The sequence below is a fragment of the Halyomorpha halys genome, unplaced genomic scaffold (assembly GCF_000696795.3).
Source record: "Halyomorpha halys isolate HHAL.00 unplaced genomic scaffold, Hhal_1.1 Scaffold468.1, whole genome shotgun sequence".
NCBI classification, from domain to species: Eukaryota; Metazoa; Arthropoda; class Insecta; order Hemiptera; family Pentatomidae; genus Halyomorpha; species Halyomorpha halys.
In genome coordinates, this window is record NW_027114236.1 from 471603 (window position 1) to 492456 (window position 20854).

At 30.9% G+C, this 20854-nt stretch overlaps 1 protein-coding gene across 2 annotated transcripts in view; it reads left to right on the plus strand.

Annotated features, from left to right (window-relative positions):
* Nucleotides 1–20854, plus strand: part of pds5 (cohesin associated factor B pds5) — an 86652-nt gene that overhangs the window by 47015 nt on the left and 18783 nt on the right. For both annotated transcript variants that reach the window (XM_014424380.3, XM_014424379.3), the window contains exons 14-23: nt 2815–2919; nt 4873–5002; nt 5101–5258; nt 7868–7993; nt 8850–8954; nt 9164–9297; nt 11001–11124; nt 13731–13950; nt 18055–18323; nt 19082–19255. In XM_014424380.3, coding sequence (XP_014279866.1) covers nt 2815–2919; nt 4873–5002; nt 5101–5258; nt 7868–7993; nt 8850–8954; nt 9164–9297; nt 11001–11124; nt 13731–13950; nt 18055–18323; nt 19082–19255 — 1545 coding nt within the window. The remainder of the gene's footprint in view (nt 1–2814; nt 2920–4872; nt 5003–5100; nt 5259–7867; nt 7994–8849; nt 8955–9163; nt 9298–11000; nt 11125–13730; nt 13951–18054; nt 18324–19081; nt 19256–20854) is intronic.

Here is a 20854-nt window from a genome sequence, read left to right on the forward strand (position 1 = left end):
AAAATAAATTAAAAAAAAAAACACTTAAAATATATACAAATAAAAGAATAGACAAAATGAACATAATCAAACTATCTGTATGAAAAACAAATAAATAAAATAACAATGATAAAATAATATATACAATATTTACACAATCGACCTGAGGATCCCTGAGCCCACTCTATCCCCCACGTGTGAGGTGTAGAGCAGAGCTTAAAAGATCCCAGCGCATCACTGGTAATGAGCCAGTGGAGGCTGAGCATGTGCGTTAAAGCCGCAAACACTCAACTTCCATCTGACATTGCCAGAGCTCCAATTGTCCATTTTTATTTTAATAAGTCTCTTGGCTATAGTTGGCTGAATCGTCTGTTGAATTCTTGTCTTTTGAGTCTAGTATGTTGGTTCAAGGTGAGTCTTTTGTCCAAAATGAATCCGAGGTATCGCACTGTGTCGGATCTGGGAAGAGGTATATTATTAAGAGTAACAGGTGGACAGAAGGTTCGGTGGAGAGTTAAAGTCACATGGGTGCATTTCGATTCATTGACTTTTATCCGCCATTGGTTGCACCATTGCTCAATCCGGGTGAGGTGTGTTTAGAGATTAGATGAGGCTGTTACAGCATCGGGATAGGAGGATAGGATAACTGTATCATTGGCAAATGTTGCCAGGAACGTGTCTGGAGTGATGGGAATGTCAGCAGTGAAGAGGATGTAGAGGACAGGACCCAGGACACTGCCTTGGGGAGCTCCTGCCTCGATGGGGTAGATATTTGAGTTCTCAGAACCACTGCGAACTCGAAAGGAACGATCTGAGAGGTAGGAGCGGAGGGTAAGGTATAAGGTTTGGGGTAATATGGATTTGAGCTTGAAAAGCAATCCGGAATGCCATACCTGGTCAAAAGCTTGCGCTATGTCCAGAAAGGCACCCAAGCAGTATTGTTTCTTTTCAAGAGCTGAAGAGATATAGTCAACGACTCTGAGGCCTTGTTGAACTGTGGAGTGTCTAGGGCGGAATCCAAATTGATGTGCGGGAAAACTCTGTGATTCAACGATGGATAGGATACGTTTAAGGAGGACTTTTTCAAAAAGTTTTGAGAGGATTGGAAGTAGGCTGACTAATCTATAGGAAGCAGGATTATTAGGAGGTTTTCCTGGTTTTGGAAAGAGAATTGTAATGGAATGTTTCCAAAGGATAGGGAAATAAGTTATTCTTAGGATACATTTATAGAGATATGTAAGGAATATTATAGCTTTGGGAGGAAGTTGGCGAAGGATTTGAGGAGTCAGAAGATCATACACTGGAGATTTACGTGGAGTTAGCATCCTTAGTTGATATTTGACCTCAGAAGGGGTGACTGCTCTAGGAGGTAAGGAGAGTGGGATTGGTGACGATAGGTATTCTTCAATTGTTTGGGTTAGGTCAGTATGAAGTTCAGGATGAGGAGTAAATGTATGAGAAAGGTGAATGGCTAGTTCTTCGGCTTTATCTTTGTCGGATGCTGCCCATGTGCTATCATTTCGTCGAAGGGGGTGGGAAATATGTTTGGATTTTAGGATTCTTTTGGTCATGTCCCAGAGGGAATTGTCATGAGTAGAAAGGGAAGAGAGGTAGGAATTGAAGGACTCGGATTGATGGTTGGACAATTCTCTCGCAACGAGCTGGTTATATGTGTGATGATACGAAGGATGTTTAGTGCGTTGCCATAATGTTCTGTACTGGCACTTGGTTTGAATGAGGTCTTTGAGATGTTGTGGTAGAGGATTTGTCTTGCATTTACTGGGGACATTATAGGGTGAGGAGGCAGACCAGACAGCTTGTTGTTGGATAAGGTTTGTGAAGGAATGGACTGCGTCATCTAGGTTTTCAGGGGTTTTTAGGGAAACTCTAAGATCGATTCGGTCTGTTAAGATTCGGCGGAAGGAATTCCAGTTTACTAGGCCCCTTATGAATGAGGGTGGAGGTAGTACAGGAATTGGGGATATGGAGATAGTTAGGATTAGTGGACTATGGTCTGAAGATAGGTTATCGAGGCGTGAAAGGGAAGTGTTTACAGGGCCTAAGCCTTTGTGTATAAAGAAGTCCAGGAGGTCAGGGTTACAGTTAGGATCGGTTGGCGAGTATGAAGGAGAATTGGGACAAAGAATGTTGCATCGAAGGGAATTGATAGCAGACAGGAGTAATCGTCCACGGGAATCGGTGGTTCTAGCTCCCCATTGTTGATTTTTTGCGTTGAGGTCTGCACCTAGAAGGAAGTGTTGTCCGAGGGAATCAAGGAAAGAATTGAATTGTGGTTGGGAAGTGGGAATTCTCGGTGGGGAATAACCCGCTACTATTGTTATGGGGAATAGAGAAGTTTGGATCGATACGGCTGTAGTTTGTAAGAAATTTTGGGCTTGTAGAAGGACTAAGGAATGTGAAAGGGATCTATAAAAGGAATCCTTGGTTGAAATAAAAAAATTATCTGTCACGGCTGGACTTGGACTGGATCTGGGTCTCACTTGAGTTAAGTCTCACTTGATTCTAATTATTAAATATTTTTTTCAATCTAATATTAACTTTTTTTTTGTATTAAGTTATGGTCAGAAACTAAATTTACTTTCAGCTCATATCTGAGCTCCATGATTCGTCTCGTTTAACTAATCTATAAATTAACTGATTGTCATCCATAAAGACTAAAATTTAGGAAGCTCTGAAGTTGGTGATGAAACATGTAATATTAATATACTCTACGTAAGCTTAATGTTATAAAGTAAAAAAACTTTGGTTAGCAATAGAATAAATATATAAAATAAAGAATTTTATTTTTAAATTTATATGTAATCTGATCCACAGGTTTTGATACGATATGTTGAAGACTGTTTAAATGGAGGCAATCTTATTGAAGAACTTGGTCTTCATCCCAATACAGCTGGTGAAAGGGGCTTAAAGATGCTTATGGTTTGTTTATACATTCTTTGAAACATTTATTTTAAACTTACTACATTTATGGATTTAATAATATTTACAGTATTGTGTGTTGCTCTTAATTAGACAAATATAATTTATATTAAAACTCAACTTGAATAAATTATCGTTTTATATATATTATAATTATATATAAATTAATTAGTGTTAACCATTTATTTTTCTTTGGATTTTGAAGTTTAACGTTTACCTTCAATTTTACATTTCTTAATTGATTTGAAATAATTATAAACAATATTAGAAAAATGACCACATTATGTTTCTAAAAATTCCTTGATAAACACAAAAACTGTTTTGAAGTATACATTTCAAAAGTAACATTTGCTGTGACTGTTCGTTGGTCTGAAACTCATCTTTGTTCTTTAAATATTTTTGCACCATTCTGAGTGTTTTATTAATTATAAAACATTAAATGATTGAATATTATTCTTTTTTTAACTCAATTTTGTTTGTTGGGTGGATAATGATGAAGAAAACAAGGTTTTCTTTAGTTAGCCTTATGAGAGAATAATCAGTTGTAACAGAAATATAGTTGAGAGTGGCAATATAATTTTATGTGAAAATGAAAATGAAAGTTTTCTAACCTTTCATAGATGAATAGAACTTTCAAATAGTATGTTCAGGTTCTGGGAAAACCACTTCAGATCTCTTTGTTTTGACTAAGTGTTATTCATTGGGAAGTCAATGAAGTAGGATACTATACTATGTATAGTTTCTAAATAGCTTAGTCTATCTTACTTTTGTAATTTTCTGTGAAATATCTTAATATAATTACTCTTTATATACTTTTTTTTGGCAGTTTGGTTGTTTTGTAATCTGTTCATTTGGTGAGGTCTCTTGCATTTCCTAGTAAACAAAGATGTCTCTTCTTCTCGTAGTGAATAAATTTAAATTATTAAAATCTGATCTAATAGTAGAAAATCCTATAATAGGTTGTACTACTTATAGTCCATGAAATGTTGTGCTTTCTATACCTAAAACTAAAAGCAGTTCTATCTTTTTTATATATTAGGGTTTAGATTGACTTCAAAAATATTCAAGAAAAACCCTGAAATGTTAGTTAATTATTCATAACATGAAACTATCAACCCACAAAAAGATTAAGTATACCTTTTTTAAGTTAAGTATATTTGCTGAAATTTGAGTACTCATTAAACATTGTACGTTAAATAGTATCCAAGATGTAATTTTTTAAAAACAAAAGAAAGAAATATTTCTTTTTAAAAACGAGAAATCACCACTTTGTGACTTTAGTTTAGTGAATGTTATGGAAACTGCCATTCAGTGGTAGAAGTTCTGAGTTGCCAAGATCATTATAAAAAGAGAAGTAGCATTTCCCATAATATTTGCTAAAATAAAGTCGCAAAATGGGGATTTATTGTTGTTGTTTTTTTGTTTTTTTTTAATGCTGTTTTATCTCTGGTAAACAAAGGTAACAAACATGTAAATCAAGACACAAATTTACTCTACTCTAAAAATGTTAGGCATAATGTTTTTAGTGTAGTAGATAATTTCTATGATATTGAGCATGTAATAAATCAAGAAATCAGAACCATATTACCTTTTGTATTTATTTGCTCTTTTTTGCTTTGGTACTAGAACTAATATAGCAAGGTACCAGCATAAATTCTTATAGTCCTAAATATTCATCGTTTTTCCTCTAATAATTTAATTAGTGTGGTGGTATTTGGAAAGTCAATAATGTTCTCTTTATATTAATTGTCCATTTAGTTATTTGATTATATTTTAGTAATTTACTGTTCAAATGTTCGAAGAAAGTTTTTTCTTTATTTTGTCAAAACAACTTTTATAAAATGAGTATTGAATTAAAGAATAATATAGTATGCTACAGTAATATGTAAGATTATTCTTTTTTAACATTTAATCAAGGATCAGGGTTTTGATCTCTTTTTTTATTTTTTCCAGATGCTGGCATATGTATTTCCATCCCATTTCTTTCATGCTGATATTATATCTCATTTGGTAACTTTAGTTAAAACAGAAGATCCTATGGTTCTTTCGGTATTGACATTTTTGGGAAAGTATAAACCTGTCTGTGAGTAGAAGAGATAATTTTTCTATATTATTATTCTGGCCATTGTACTTTAAAATAAATTTTGTAACTATGTTTATGTTCTATTGTTAAAATTTCAGTTGTACATTTTCCTGAAGTTGCGGAGCAGTATGGATTAGTATCATTATGCAAAGATTTTATTGACAGGGGTTCACCAAAACAGGCTAAGCATGCCATAAGATGTTTGTATATAAATTTTGGGAAACCTGGAGAGTTACAATTTAGTGAAATTCTTGAAGTAAGTAAACTTTATTTTAATATTTTTATGCTAGTTTGTTCATTAGGGTTTTACAGTTATTCTTATTTTTTTACCCATAAAAGTGCATCCTTATTGCATGGCATACATCATTCTTTAGTAATATGTTCTAGATCTGAAATAGTTTTCCACTATAATATATTTAATACTTTTTTATGACAGAAAATATTTCTTAACAGCCTTACTAACCTTGCTTTAAGCATATGTTACTGCTTTAACCTTTTGTTATATTTGTTTTATTCTGCAATCCTTATTGCATTTTTAAAGTTTTGGGAATAGCTATTAGGTTAATTGTGTTGTAGACCTACGGATATTATTGTACACAAGGCCTATACCTTATTGATTAACATTCTTTTCAAACCTAAAGAGCTTGGTGCAGGAGCCTCCATGCCTGGTTAGAAACTTTGAGACCCAATATCCAGGAAAGACCTATTCAGCCTCTAATCTTGATCCCACAGTAGGAAAACATTTCCTCAAGGTTGTCTTTTTTATAGTTGTGTTGTTCGCTGTTATTTCTACTTCAAAACCACTGCTTAATAAATAGTTGATGTTGCTAAGTATCTGGATTCCTGTGATATCTCAATGGCTGTGGTGTGGGCATTCCTTGTTTTTCCTCCTCATTCTCTATTACAACTCTCTTGGGAATGTGTTTACATGAGGACCTGTTTGTGCCTTTCTCCTGGTATCCCGAATCTATGGTGAAAATACTATTTAAATTAGTGTGGAAAAGGGGGGTTGAATTGTGAGATTTTCTGCTTTTTAATGTGCTCTTATATTTTATAACACCCAGTAAAATCCGTGAGGGGGCCAACTGGGTTAGTATGTTAGCTGAATATTATTTATTTTGATCATATGAAATAAGACAGAGCATTGGGTGGTCTCATATATTAAGATATTGGCTTATCTGTGTGACCTCTTCACCGCCGCGGTTACGTCTTCTAGCTGTCCAGGTTGAGAGGTGGACGAGAATGGTGAAGACCGTGTATTTCTCTTTAGATGTCTGGAAAAATGTCTCTATCTCAGAAGCTGGCCAGCATGTCCTCAACTCTGGCATGATGGTAGGGGGAAGCCAGGCTCTTCTGGTACGCCCTGTTACAGGTGGTTTTAAAAAAATTATACCCCTGACCCTGATTTTATAAAAAATCAAAAAAGAGCCACAGAATTCAGATTATGTAAATCCGACAGAATGAGTTCCCCCAAATGTTTTGAATGAGATTAAAAGATATACCATACAGTTCTTGGTCTTCCATTTGTTAAAAGGATCAGTTTGCTGTGCATAAAGGGACATTGATTGGGTTTCAATTTCTACACCTGAATGCTAGGCATTAATTTTTCTAAATGGTGCTGGTTCTTCTTTTCTCTCCTTATTTCTGATTCTCCTCATTTGTCAGGAAATCACTTTTTGGTCTACTCATTTATTAGGAACAAAATAATTTTGTAATAGACACAACAGTGTGCTGCTTGATATTTTCTGTTTTCTCCAGCCACTGACAGAGGTTGTTTGACTAGTAAACTGCTTCAAGGGCTGCTAGATAATGCTGATAGTCTACTCTTTCATGGTAAACAAAACAGATGTTGTTTTAATATCTTTATTACCCATGTGCATTTGCTTCTAAAACCTAAGACGAAATGAAGAATGATTTCTTTAGTTAAGATACATCTTCTGCCCGATTAAAAAATTGTGCTAAACAATATATTATTAAGAGATTTCAGTTCCAAATTAGTATTTAGGTTCCTAGAGTCTCGATGAAGTAGTATATATAAGGCTGACAGGTCCCTAAGAACTAGTCACCACTAGGATGTCTATAACAAAGTGAAACATGAACTTGTGGACATTCTTATCGACAATAAATATGGGAGCTTAATTCAAATTATAAGGTCCTTTCATATATAAGACAGCTATTTGTACCTAACCCTAATCAATACCTGAAATGGCAACAGGAGAGAAAAACAGAATAGTTGTGTAAATTTTTATTTTTATTTTGATTAGTATAGAAATTTTATATGTTGTGAAATACAGGGTTGGTTACAAAGCACCGTTTTGCAAATATAGTGCCTCACAAAGCTCCTGATTAAATATTGTGCCAATTCCAATTCCTTTTTATCATTAGTGTAATACAAATTTTTATCGTCTACTGCCCAACCTAGTGGTTCCCAACTGAGGTTCTATGGAGCACTAGGGTTCTGCAAGGCTCTTCCAGGGGTCCACGAAATAATTTAGGAATGAATGATTCCACGTCAATACAACTGTTTTGAATCTTATCATATCAAATTTTGCAAAGGGTTCGGATAGGTATTAGCCTTTCTTAGTTTTTTTCTGTAACAGTATTTCTTACTCTATTTGTATCAAATGATAATATGGGGGTTCCGCCATTTACTTACTTCTACCTAATTAGCTCAGCCATTTTCCTACTGGTACCAAAAGGGTTCCGCTGCCAAAAAAATGTTGGGAACCACAGGCCTACCCAATCCTAAGTATAATTTTGCAAATACCATCTGTATTATTAATTCTTTATTTATATAATTTTAAAATAAAACTGCAAGTACTTTAATATATTTTTGATGGTTAATCATTTTTTTTTTTTTTCCAGAAAGTTCGAAATAATTTAAATCCAGAATCGACCAACTATCTTACGGCAATTGTAGCTTTTGGCCACATAGCTCAGAACCTTCCTCAACGGTTTCCTGTTCATATTAAGAACATTGTTTCTAGAAAGGTTAGAACATAAAATACAAAATTTGTGTGTGATTACCTGGTAACTCATACAATTGATCAAATTATGACATTTATTAACTAACCTGTAAGAATTTTGAACATTAGGGACACATGAAAAAGTCAAAATAACACTTCAAAACAGTGCTGAGCAGATTCTAAAAAGAGAGATAGGCTTGAATAAAACTCCATTAGCTTTTTACATTAGTAAAATTAAACAAATTTTTTACACAGGTATTTGATTTGGGAAAAAATAATATTATAGTTGATAAAAACAGTGAATTAGACTGTGTACCTCAGAATCCAAAAGCAGTAAGTATACACTTCAAAATAAAAGGGATATACTGACTAACTGGTAACGATCCAAAATATTATTTTAAAATATATGATTTTAAATTATGACAAAGGAACGATAACAATCTTCAAATAACAAATTTTTGAATCAATTTACAGGATTTGGAAATGATAAAATAAGATAAATAAAAAATTATAATTCAGCTGATTGCCAAAAAAAAATGGCAAAAAACTGATAAATAAACTGTAGTTTGTTATTGATCGAACCTTAAGATCTTCAAAAATTTGTATCACTAACAGTCAAGATAAAAAAAAGTGTGTGTATACTACAAAATTTTATTTATTTCTTAGTAATCTTCATTTGCTTATAATTCTTCCTTTGTCTATTAAATGTAACACTAGCATGGCATTGGTCAGATTTAAATGTTATGCTACCTTCTAGTATTTCTTTAGTGGGATTATGTCCAAGAACAAAGTTTTTTCTGTTCTATAAATTAAATTGATGGAACATAAAAAGAATAATATTGCCTGACTAACAGTTCTTTTTATTTTATTTTTTCTCCCAGATTGTGAAGGAACTTCTAGTAAAGAATACAAAGATAGAATCCCCACTCCCTCTTGATGAATCTTGGTGTTCAGAAGATAAGCTGCCTTTTGAAACTAGATGCAAGGTAAGATGTTTATAGAAACTCTGTAAATTGTATATTTTATATGTAAATCAATTTCATAAATAAATCATCTGGTAATAATACTGTTATAAATACTGTTTAACTATCTGATCTTATATATATATATATATATATATATATATATATATATATATACACACACACACACACACACACACACATATATATAATAAATAAAATTTCTAATATAGGTAGAAGGTCTGAAGGCAATGGCTAGATGGTTAGTTGGTTTGAAAGATGACAAATTAGCTGCACAGAAAACATTTCGAATGCTCACAGCATTTATTGCCAAGAAAGGAGACTTACTTCAGACAGGAAAACTTAGGTTAGATACATTTAATCAATTTTAGTAAAAGATAAATATAAAATACTGTTTTATTTTAAGAGGAGATAACAGAAAAATGGTGTAAATGCTACTAGCGCGGAACAGGTGTGTCAGAATGTGATAAATTTAGAGATGCGTTTTTATTTTTGAGAGAAATAAACAATTTTTATTGTCAAATACAACAATCTTCCACATTTAAATGCAGTAGAGCATAGTGATATATGTTATCATTAATACCCAAAAGTGATATATCCAGTTTGTTAAGTTCAAATACAAATTTAAGTTATTTCCAATTTAACATTGTTAGAATATAATCAATATTTAAAGTATTGGTTGGATTCATTAGTGTTCAAATAGTTACCTGCAACATAGGTAACACTAACATATTCTTAATTAATACTTTAGTATTTATGAAAATCTGTTTGAAAAGGTTGGAAGGTTGTACCATGTAGTTCCTGAGGCTATAAAACTGTTGTAAATATCTTGCTTACTAGATATTATATCCTTTGGTTCAACCTAACTACTTCATATATCTGTTTTAACTGTTTCTTTGATATTACTTCAATTATTCCATTAGTGGGAACATGACTATTTATACTACACCATCTGAAGAAACATCCCATCTTATAGGCAAGTACTGAATTTTTCAAGATTTTAAGGCTAATGTAATTGCCTAAATCGCTATTTTGGTTTGACTTTGTTGTGCATTAGGGTGGGAGGGAGGGGGAGAAAGAAAGAGAATTTTTTTTTCCCTTTCTAATATTCTAAAGAAATAATCAGAAAATAAAAATGAAAAGAGTTGTACTACTCCATTGAACATCTATTGTAGATTATAGCATATCTCACTATTACTCCTTTAATTGGATTGTAACTGTTGATTTCCTCCCATTTCAATTACAGTATTTCTTACTTAATATTTCATAATATATGTTTGTTTATGTATATATTACAAGTATAATGTATATTATATGTATTTCATAAGTAAGCATAAAAATAAGGAGTTGTCAAAAATATGAAATGGGGAGGGGGAAGTGTGATGAACCATTGATGTTTTAATAAATTTAAAATTTCGAAATAAGCATGGTTAAATTATGTTTTTCAGAGTTTTTTATTTACAGTATCAGATATCTAGTACATATACATGAATTTTGTAACTAAGACAAAAAAAGTGTTTAATTATGTATATTATTTATTGTTGCATTGTTAAAATTGTAGAGAATAAACCCTGAGGACAGAGGAGGATTCCGAAACATTGATGTTCTATTTAAAAAAAAAAGAAGGAATTATTGAAGTTCATTTACTATAAATAAAAAAAAATTATGGAAAGTACACATCACTGAAGTTTTATATTATAAAGTTATAATGTGATAGTGTTATTCTGTTTTTTTATGACATTTAGATCAAGGAAAGTTAGGGAATAATTAATCTGTTTATGTTGGACCTCCTTCTCCTCCGACCTATCCACTTAAGTAATATACAAAATTATACTGGAATGGTAACATAACTTGAAAATTAAGGTAATGCAAATAGCTTTTTAGGTTGAGGTTTCAGTTTATACTCCAAAAATTTAAACATATTACATATGCTAATGGTCGGTTAAAGATAGGTACTATGGATTTCCATACCTTGTTTTTATGAATATTGTAGTTAAATTTATGTTATAATTAAAATTTTATAACTTTAAACATGTGTATTTATTACAGTAAAGCGGAGATGGCTTGGCTTCGACTTGCTGCTGGGTGTGCTATGTTAAGAATCTGTGAGCAGAAAGGAGTTGGAGACCAGTATTTTGCTGATCAGTTTTACACTCTTTCGGGACTTGTCAATGTAATATAATTTTATTGAAATTGTTTGGTAAAGTGTTTTAGGATAAATGTACCAATAGTTGGCACTGTTTCGCAAATTTTCTTCTACTACAGTCTGAATTTGATCTTTAGCATCAGCAGATATGCATTTATCTATTTTATATATAGATCCTAGTATATTATCTACTATAGATCTATTATATATATTATTCTCTCCTTACATGTGAATTACCAGAGGAATATAAAAAAAAAAAAAATTAAGTTTTTAACTTCTTTTTCAAAGTACCTAAATATTAATATAGTGGATTCTTGAAAAATAGAAATTTTGCTGAGGTGTACAATTATATTAATCAGGTACATCATACATTAATGAGGTCATCAAATTATATTAATCACAATTAACAGTCATAATGCATTAATCTCAAAATGGCCACTAAATAGCTGGAACTCATTTTCAAGTCGAAACACAGAAAAGGTCTGGTTTTGGACCGTAATGTCGGTTAACACACTCAATAATGTTCAATAATTAACACCAAATAAATGCAGACAGGGCTTGTTTCAAACTGTCATGGCCACTAACTAGCCCGAACTGATTTAAAAACGAAGATGGTCGGCCTGTTGCTAGGCGACGTCTTAGCAACTGTCTATTACTTGATTATAACACACAAATATAAATATATATTTTTCTTCTCAAATAACTTAATTCCAATTAAAATAATATAAATAAAAATAAATGTAACAAAATTGAACACTATTGTTAACTAAGTACTATTTTCAAATTATTTACTAAGTGATTATAAAATATGGCGTTAACAGTTATAGTAGCAACAGTAAAACTCAATGCTCTTAACCAAATATCGTCAAATTAGAAAATAATGTCAAGTTCTTGGCCCAAGCTCAGTTCCTATTCATCAGGACTTTTGATATTACCTTCACCAAATATTCCTGAAGAAGAATACAAAATAATAAAAACGGGGATTTTATATAGAATGTAAATAGGTTTTTAAGGTTTTGACCCTTTTGAGATATTTTTTGAAAAAATATAAAAAAATCTTTTTGTCTTAATTTTTTCAACGATGGGGACTGAGCTTCATTAAACAGGTATTATGTACTTTTGAATATAAAAGGTTTATGATATAGTTAAGTTCTCAAACTATTTTTTGATTAAGCATCATATATTTAAACCTATTTCTTGAAAAGAAGAAGTTTCATTTTTTTTTTTTAGTTCCTGATTTGAGCTCACTCCCTACTTTTCAAGACTTTTGATGTTACCTTCGCTTGTTACCATTATATAATATTATAATATTCTTAATACATGTAGGACATTTATTTATGTGAAAATTGATACAATAGTTCAAAAAACAACAATGGTGTACACCATTCAGAAACTCAGGTTTTTCATGTTTATAATGTAGATACATAATCTAATTCCTTCTTTACAAAGTAAAAGTTCAAACTCTCCCAAATATAAACATATATTTAAATCAAGTAGTAACACTGCTACTTCAGAGTTAACAATTAAGATGTCCATAGCTACAAGTTTATAGGAATTAACCAATTCCATTGTTTTCCTGATGTACAAACACTAGTAGTTCCTAGCCCTATGATATCTTGCAGTAGCGGTATTTCTAATAAACATTACTATATGGTTTTGGTTTCATACCCTCTCAATGTTAGGCAAATCCAATGCCTTTGGTACTTATACCCTATATCTTTGTTATAGATCCAAGTTAAATGGATTACTTCATTATGGTTTATATAACTTTTTTTTCTTTAAATATTTCTTCAGTTCTATTGATCTATCTGTGTTTGTATCTCTGTATAGAACTACTCTGTGGAGCTGGTCCAATGAGCAACTGTGTTCCTTTGTGAGTCCATCTATCTAGTACAACAGGTATTTCTTATCTTTCCAACAGGGCAATCATCTCCCATTCTGTAAACATCGTCATACCATTTCAGGTGTTTTTTGAGGACTTGATAACAGATCTTACTCCTAATGTGCCTTGGATGGTGTTATTTCTTACACAGCCCCTTCTGATTTTTCCCACACTTTTATTAAGAATCTCGTTTCCGCTGCTATTAGTTGGCATACCTGTTTCTTAAAGAATTTTCCAACTCTCTGACTTAGGCAAGAATACAGACTTCAATAGACATAACTTTGTGTCTTAGCTTATTTCTTGCTTGCTATTAGTTTCAAAAGAAGAACACACCATTTTCTTTTCTTTTATGGTTCAGTATCTTTCAGTCTATTCATCCATTGTTTCTTATGGCAGTACCTAAATAATCAGTATACCAGTTGTAATTATTTGTATTTTGAAAATTATATTTTCTCACTGATCTCTCCTGGATTTCTTCTTTCCTTTTTCTTTTTCATGTGAAATCTTCCAGAACAGTTTTAACATCATATTTAAGAATTTCATTTTAGATCCTTTCTGGCAAAGTTTAAAATTTCTGCTTCTCTTCATCCATTTTTTCTTGTCGATACATTTCCAATCATCAGAAACACATTGAAAAAGTTTAGATTGATTCTAATAAAGCACATCCTTTCATTTATTGTTTTATAAGTTAGTATAGCTCTTTTGTTTTATTTTTATTTTACTTATTTTTATTGATTCTTTTTGATTGTAGGATGAAGCCCCAGAAGTCAGAGAAAGGTTTTTAAACAAATTACATAAAGGTTTAAGTCGTGGTTTACCCCATAAAGGTCTTCCCTTGGATTTCATGGGATTTTATTGCTTGACTGCCTTTGAAGAAAACCGGAAACTGAGGACAATGGTAAGGCAGCAAATGTGGACTGGTGTTTCTAAGAGAAGGGATTATGCCAAGTCACTGTCAGTATCAAATCTATGTAAGTTTAGAACCTCTTACTAATAATGAAAATAATTAATAATTCTGTAGAATAAGAAATAAATATTACTGATTCTATTTAATGATTTTTTATTCACTAAAAATTTAAAAAACCTAATGAGGATTTCAGTAAAGTAGGTAAAAAAATTGTTTTATGAAAAAGGAAATCATTTTTGTTTATAACGTCGTCTGAAACCTTTAACTACCATTTTTCAAAGAAATAAAAAAATTTCCTCTTGATTCATCTGGAGGATTTTTTTTTCTTTTGCTGACCATTGTTCATCTAATCGTTCATAACGCCTCTACATTTTATCCAATTCTATTTTATCCAATTCCAATGTATTCCAACATGAATACAACCATTGGAAAGCTGAATGTCTGCTGTTTTAACTTGCATTAATGTCATTTAGACTTAATGCCTTAATTATATACGGAGCAAAATATTGGTTTCAAATAAAGAAAAACTTTTCAGATGTTTTATTTTATACCTCCAGTTCTAATTTGTTTAATTAGATCCGGTTTGTACCCTTTGGTACAGTTTATAGAACCCTAAACCATTTACAAGTTTCGTGTAGATTGGTTTAGTTGTGTTGGTTAAGTTACTTCTATTTTTTTTATTGTATATTTTTATTATATAATGTTATTTACTGCTATAAACCTAATAGATATAACGATCAATTAATTAAATCATTAATCCAATTAATTAATAACTAAATATATTAATTTATGTCAAACTTTCAATTGTATACAATTAATCTATCTACATTCCTAAATCTAGCAATTGCAAAGCATTGCTGGGTCTGCTAGTTACAATTAATGTCTGCAAGAGAAATATTATATAGAATACTAGTTCTAATAATGGGGCCAATTACACATATTTTAATATAGTTTATATCATACAATGGTTTGCATTTTTTTTTTTTTTTTTTTTTTTTTTTTTTTTTTTTTTTTTTTTTTTTTTTTTTTATCTTCTAACAGTGTTCAATAATATGAATGAATTTTATATTATAATACATGCCCCTTTGTTAATTGTAGCAATTCATTAGTATGTGCATTACGTGTGTACAAGTATTATGATTTAGGAATAGAACACATAGATACATGTATTTGGTCAAACATAAAACATCTTAACTGAAATATTTGGAATAACCACTATATTTAAGGTTGATTTCATGAATTGTGTAATTCTTAAGAGAATAATATTGAAATCAAGTAAGTGACAGTAAGACACAGAATAATCTTTGGTAAGTGACTGTTGGTTCAAAGTAAAAAATTGTTGAAGATTAATAGTTGACCATTGTAGATTGTAGGATGTTAGTGTGGGTGGCGATTAGTGAAGGTTCAAAATAGTAAAAGATACCCATTAAATAGTTTTTTTTTCTCTTTTGTACCATTATTGACTACCACCCTGACGATATTCCAACTATTAAAACATTGTAATTAACAAACAACTTAATTTTGTAAAAGCTTTAATTTTTACAATTACCATGTTTTACTATCGAATGGCTCATACGTGCAAAATGTTGCAAATCACTGTTGTGTGTTTACTTTTATTTATACTTGTTAACACGCTTAAAAAAGGTTAGCAGTAAAAAGAATTTCAATACATTCAGGCTCAAAAACATTTTATACAATATATAATAATATGCATATTTTATTACTATAATATAATAACAACTAAAGGAAGACACAGTTAATATAATAGAATATAGTTACATAATTTAATCAAGAGTATATTCTGTCGCTTATATGGACGGCATTATATTTTTGTAGACAAACTGAGATTTTTAAGGTTCTCAATTTGTAAATTCTGAAGTTGCTCACATATGGTTAATTATTCTTGTTTGGTATTACTTGAATATCTTTGAACAGTAAAAGGGGAATGGTTTATGAGTTTAAGGTTTTATCACTTTGAAAAAAATTCAATTTCAAATCCACAAATGTAATTATGCCATGAAAATCATTGTCTACATTTCTACAAAGAAAATTTTTGTCATAAATTTTGTATTCATTTAGTCATGTTAGCTAACATATCGTTGTTATAACTTAATTATTAAACAGTATTTACCAATTGCTGATATTTTATAGTGAGTTGGACATTTCAATCATCAACCATATTGTTTTGATTTTGTAGCAATGATTTAAGTGTGGGTTTTGGAAGTAAATTGTAATGTTTGAGAGTGGAGCACAATGTTATGTTAGTGCAAGCTCAAAAAACATTTAAAAGTCCTATAATTACTACAGTAGTAATTACTAATAGTAAATCAAAGTGAATAATAATTTCACAAATTACAATAATAGTGTATAAAGCTGTGTATCAGAATTTTGCTTTTTTAAAATGTAGAAGGAAACTTTCAATCCAGGAAGGAATTACACCTGTCTTAAATTTCTATCAAAATCTTTTTCTCTAAAATTCTTAAAGAATAAATGGTTATGTCAGTCTTTTTGTCTGAAATTCTTAGAGAATAACAGCTGCAATAAGTAGCTTACCAATTTTTTCCTATTATAACTTCCACCCATTTGTTATGAATAGTCATATATAATTATGAAATATTTGATTTGAATTTTCGGGGTGATGTGTTTGTTTTTGATGAATAATGAAAGAATACTTTGACTGGAGATGAAACATTTACAACTAACTATGGTACTAAAGCAATTTTAAGCCTACTAATTGGATTATAACCGATTTATTTTGTAAATAGTTCTCTATTGAAGAAATGTTTGGTTTCATGACCTGTATCAATTGTAATGTACTTTGTTTTGAGGAGCAGATTATAATAATGAATTGTTATAAGTCAGGTCTGCAAATTACTTATCCATCCATCTCTACCAAATTGACATTCCTTGAGTGAGTGCTTTTACTTTTCACTCTCATTCTCATTCCTTTACTTGGATATATATGTGTGTGTGTGTGTGTGTGTGTTTGTGTGTGTGTGTGTGTGTGTGTGTGTGTGTACATTAAATGTCTTTATATTATTAGTAAAATTCCACAAATGACATTTAAAGAAGATGCATTCAAAACTTGTTAAGTCTAAAAACTCAATACTTCAAAATCAACCTTGTTCCTTAATGATGCATTTATGGATAAAAATTGAACTTATTTACTTTAATATGTGAATATCACTCGAAATAAATATTATGATAGGACAAACCCTTAGACTCAAAGTCGAATTTAAAGGGTTGGTAGACACTGTAATTAGAAGTTTATACTAATCTCATTTATTGGTAGGTAATGTAGGCATCATATGTTTCTTTAATATTAACTGATCAATTCACTTATTCCCTCTTTTAACAACAATATAAAGTCTAACAGTCATCATTTACCTTGTAAGATTCTTATACTTTTAAATTGTGTCAAATCTGTTTACAATTTTTGATTCTATAATTTATAACTGAAAACAGATTTTCAATAAAAAAATTTGATATCTCGCTGATTGGATAACTTGAATTAAAATTGGCATTTGGCCTCTCTTCAGCTTCAGCTAATCGAGTTTTGACTAATTGAAATAGTTCTCAGCACTGTTGTCGGATTTACATAATCCAAATTTTTCGGTTCTTTTTTGATTTTATATTAAGTTGGGGTCTCATATTGTGATGGCCCTCTTAGCCATGTAAACTGAAAGACTGAAAAGACGCTTCACGAAGAGAATTCACATGGTATCCACCATTTCGCCTACCAGTCTACCAGGACAAGCAAAGCGACTAAGAGGTCACTCAGATGAAATGAGTCAAGCCATCAGAATTTGTTAATGAACGAGATCCCTCCCCCCTGTATCGCAGTTCATGTAAAACATAATGGACTATATTTAATAACACGCTAACTAATTGATTGCCCCATCCAGGAATAATTCTTGATAATACAAAAATATAGATATTTTCTCTAATAAGCTAAAAAATGTCTCATAATTTAAACCCCCATTCCACACTAATTTTGAATAGCATTTAAACATACAATTGGGGTACCTGGATTTTGAATAACGTTTAAACATACAATCAGGGTATCTGAAGTAAGGCACAAGCAGGCCCCGATATAAACTACTTCTAATCTCTAGTTTTATAAATTGAAAACTGATGTAACATTTTATGATTCTCTTTCTTATTTCAGGCTCAGTGGAAAAAGCAATGGAAGAATTGCCTAGAATCTTACCAGATTATATGTTATTGTTCTCCATTCCAGTGCTGACACATTGTCCTCAGTTTACTTGTGCTAGGGACCCAGTGCAGTTAGCTGCTATGAGAGCATGTTTATGGCATGTAATGGAACCTCTTTTATCTAAAAATGACTTTTACTGTTTCGGCTTTTACAAGGAAATGATTGAGCGTGCTAAGAATTGTAGAGATGCTGTCAGTCCTGATGATGAAGAAATCAATCATGTATGTACTCCATTATCTTTTCTTTCAATTTAAACTTAATTTATGAACAAAGTTTCCTACCTTTTTTTTTTTTTTTTTTTTTTACTGAAATACATCACAATGATGGATTCTTGATATATTTTTAGCAAAATTATATTTTGCAAAAATATTATGAATCAATTTTAAATTTACATTTTGAATCTAAATCAAATCTTTAAAATTTGTGTAAAAGCATTGTAATTTTTGTTCTATGAAAATAAAATTTGTAAGTTCAGTGTTAAACAAAATTTCATTACTCATATCCTTAATCTTCATGCATCTGGAAGAACATCCCATCTGTTAAGTGGATACTGACCCTTCCATAATTTTGAAGACCCTGTAAAGGCCATAATCGCTGTTTTGGTCTATCTTTATTTTGCATTGAGAGAGAAAGAAATTTTTCAAATAATAAAATGGAAAGGAGGTACTTGCCTACTATGCTGTTGAACTTATGTTCTGTTATGGTTTATATCGTCATTATTATTATTGTTTTAATTGGATCATGATAGTCTATTTCCGCTCAGTTCATTCAATTAAAAACAATATTTTCTCCAAAAAGATACATTTCCTAGGTGCAAAATTCTTCCTCTCAATTAAAGTTCTATCTGGTATCAATTAAAGCATCTCATTCTCTCCCATTATGTAAAGATTATTTTTATACCACAGATGGTGTGCCCATCAATGGCTTAGTATTTGTTTTCCAATAATTTAAAGTTTTTTTTTGTTATGTTCTTCTTCAGCGAATGTGGACACTCTGTGATTTGGCTATGGTCCTCCTTCTGCAGAAAACTACTAATTTTGACTATAAAGATCTTCAGGCAGACATAAGGATACCTATCATGTTCTTCAAAAGGAACCCAGATCCAAATTATGTGAACACAAGAAACTTCTTACCAGTTGAATTCCAATATACGGTAAATATATACTAATTTAATAAAATTCTTCATATTTTATTTTTCAAGCAAATACTAACTGTTTGTACAATACTTTGAATCGATCCTAAAAGAATGTTATTTTAATGTGCTTAGATAAAATATAAAATTACCCACTGTGGAAAACTGTTTGAATTATTAAAAAAAGAAAAAAATAATTTTATATTGGTTTATTAAAAAAAAAATTAGATCTTTAATTTTGTAATTTTGGTTAGCCTTCCTTATGAGTATTACTCCAACAGCAGGAATGGAAATACTTTTAAACCTCCCACCTCTATACCTGCAAGTTCTTTTATGAAGAACAGGGCCTAAGAAAAAATCAAAGTGACTTATGGTATGCTAGACACAACCGGTATAAAATGAGGGAACAGTGTCATTTCGAGCTGTTTCTGCAGAGATGGTGTGATTAAAGGTGTGGAATGTTTTTTTAATAGATAGACAGTTATCCTTAGATGTTAGATAGGGCTATGTATTTGTCCCTTTTGACTTATTAAAAATTTTATTATATTGTTATTACCTGAATCGCTTACCTGCAAAAGAGTACGTTGGAGAATTAAATTGTTTACCACATTATATGATGTGATGTAACACTAAGGCTCACATAAGCCTACTCCTCTCTTCTTGGGTATGACTGTGGATCATAAAGTTTAAGAACCAGTCAATACTTTAAGAATATTGCAGATCTCTATCATTTTTACTGTCTTCAGACTATTACGTTGTTTTTTCTCTATTTTATTTTATAGATTTTTAAATTCCAGAAAATATGGTAAATTGAGAGTGTCAGTTCAAGAAAATAAGGTGGTTGACTTAAAACCTCAACTAAAACCATATTTGTTAGGTATGACTGACATTGTGGACCTTGACCCTCAATTAACTTTTCTAATGTTTGGATTTCGCCAGTGACTTGCTAGTGGAGAACAAAGTTTTTTTCAAGTGGAGAAGATGTGCAGAGAGGTGCGGTCAGCAAAAAAACACAAATAAACAAAAAATTATTTATTTATGCTAACGTTGCGGCCTGAGTTTCAGGTCTTCATCAGGGCTATAAAACAAAAAGAGATAATAACCATCATTCAGAGAAACATAAAATTAAAAAGAAATAATAAACTAACTAATTTGAAAATATACATAACAATGAATTGAAAATAAAAAATAGTTGATTAATAAGCATGGAATTAGACAGTAGCAGATTGATAACAATGAAAGATGAAATATAATATTATATAGGTAAGAAGACATGTATAAGATAAAATATGTAAGTAGTGTCTAAAAAACTGAAAAACAATTTTATTGTTTACATATTGATCAATATGAAAGAAAATTGAAATATATGATACAATAAGTAATTAATGAATGGAATATGGTCCGGGTGCAGTCAAAAAAACTCAAATAGTAGATAATTATACTATTTTATTGAGCCAACGTTTCGCCCCACGTTGCAGGGCTTCGTCAGGGCTAAAAAAGATAGAAACACTATAATTACAAAAAGGAAAAAAAGAAAAAACAAGTTTAAAATAACAGGGGTATAAAATGTAAAAAAGTAAGATATAATAAGAAAAATTAAAGGTTGTAAATAGTAAATGA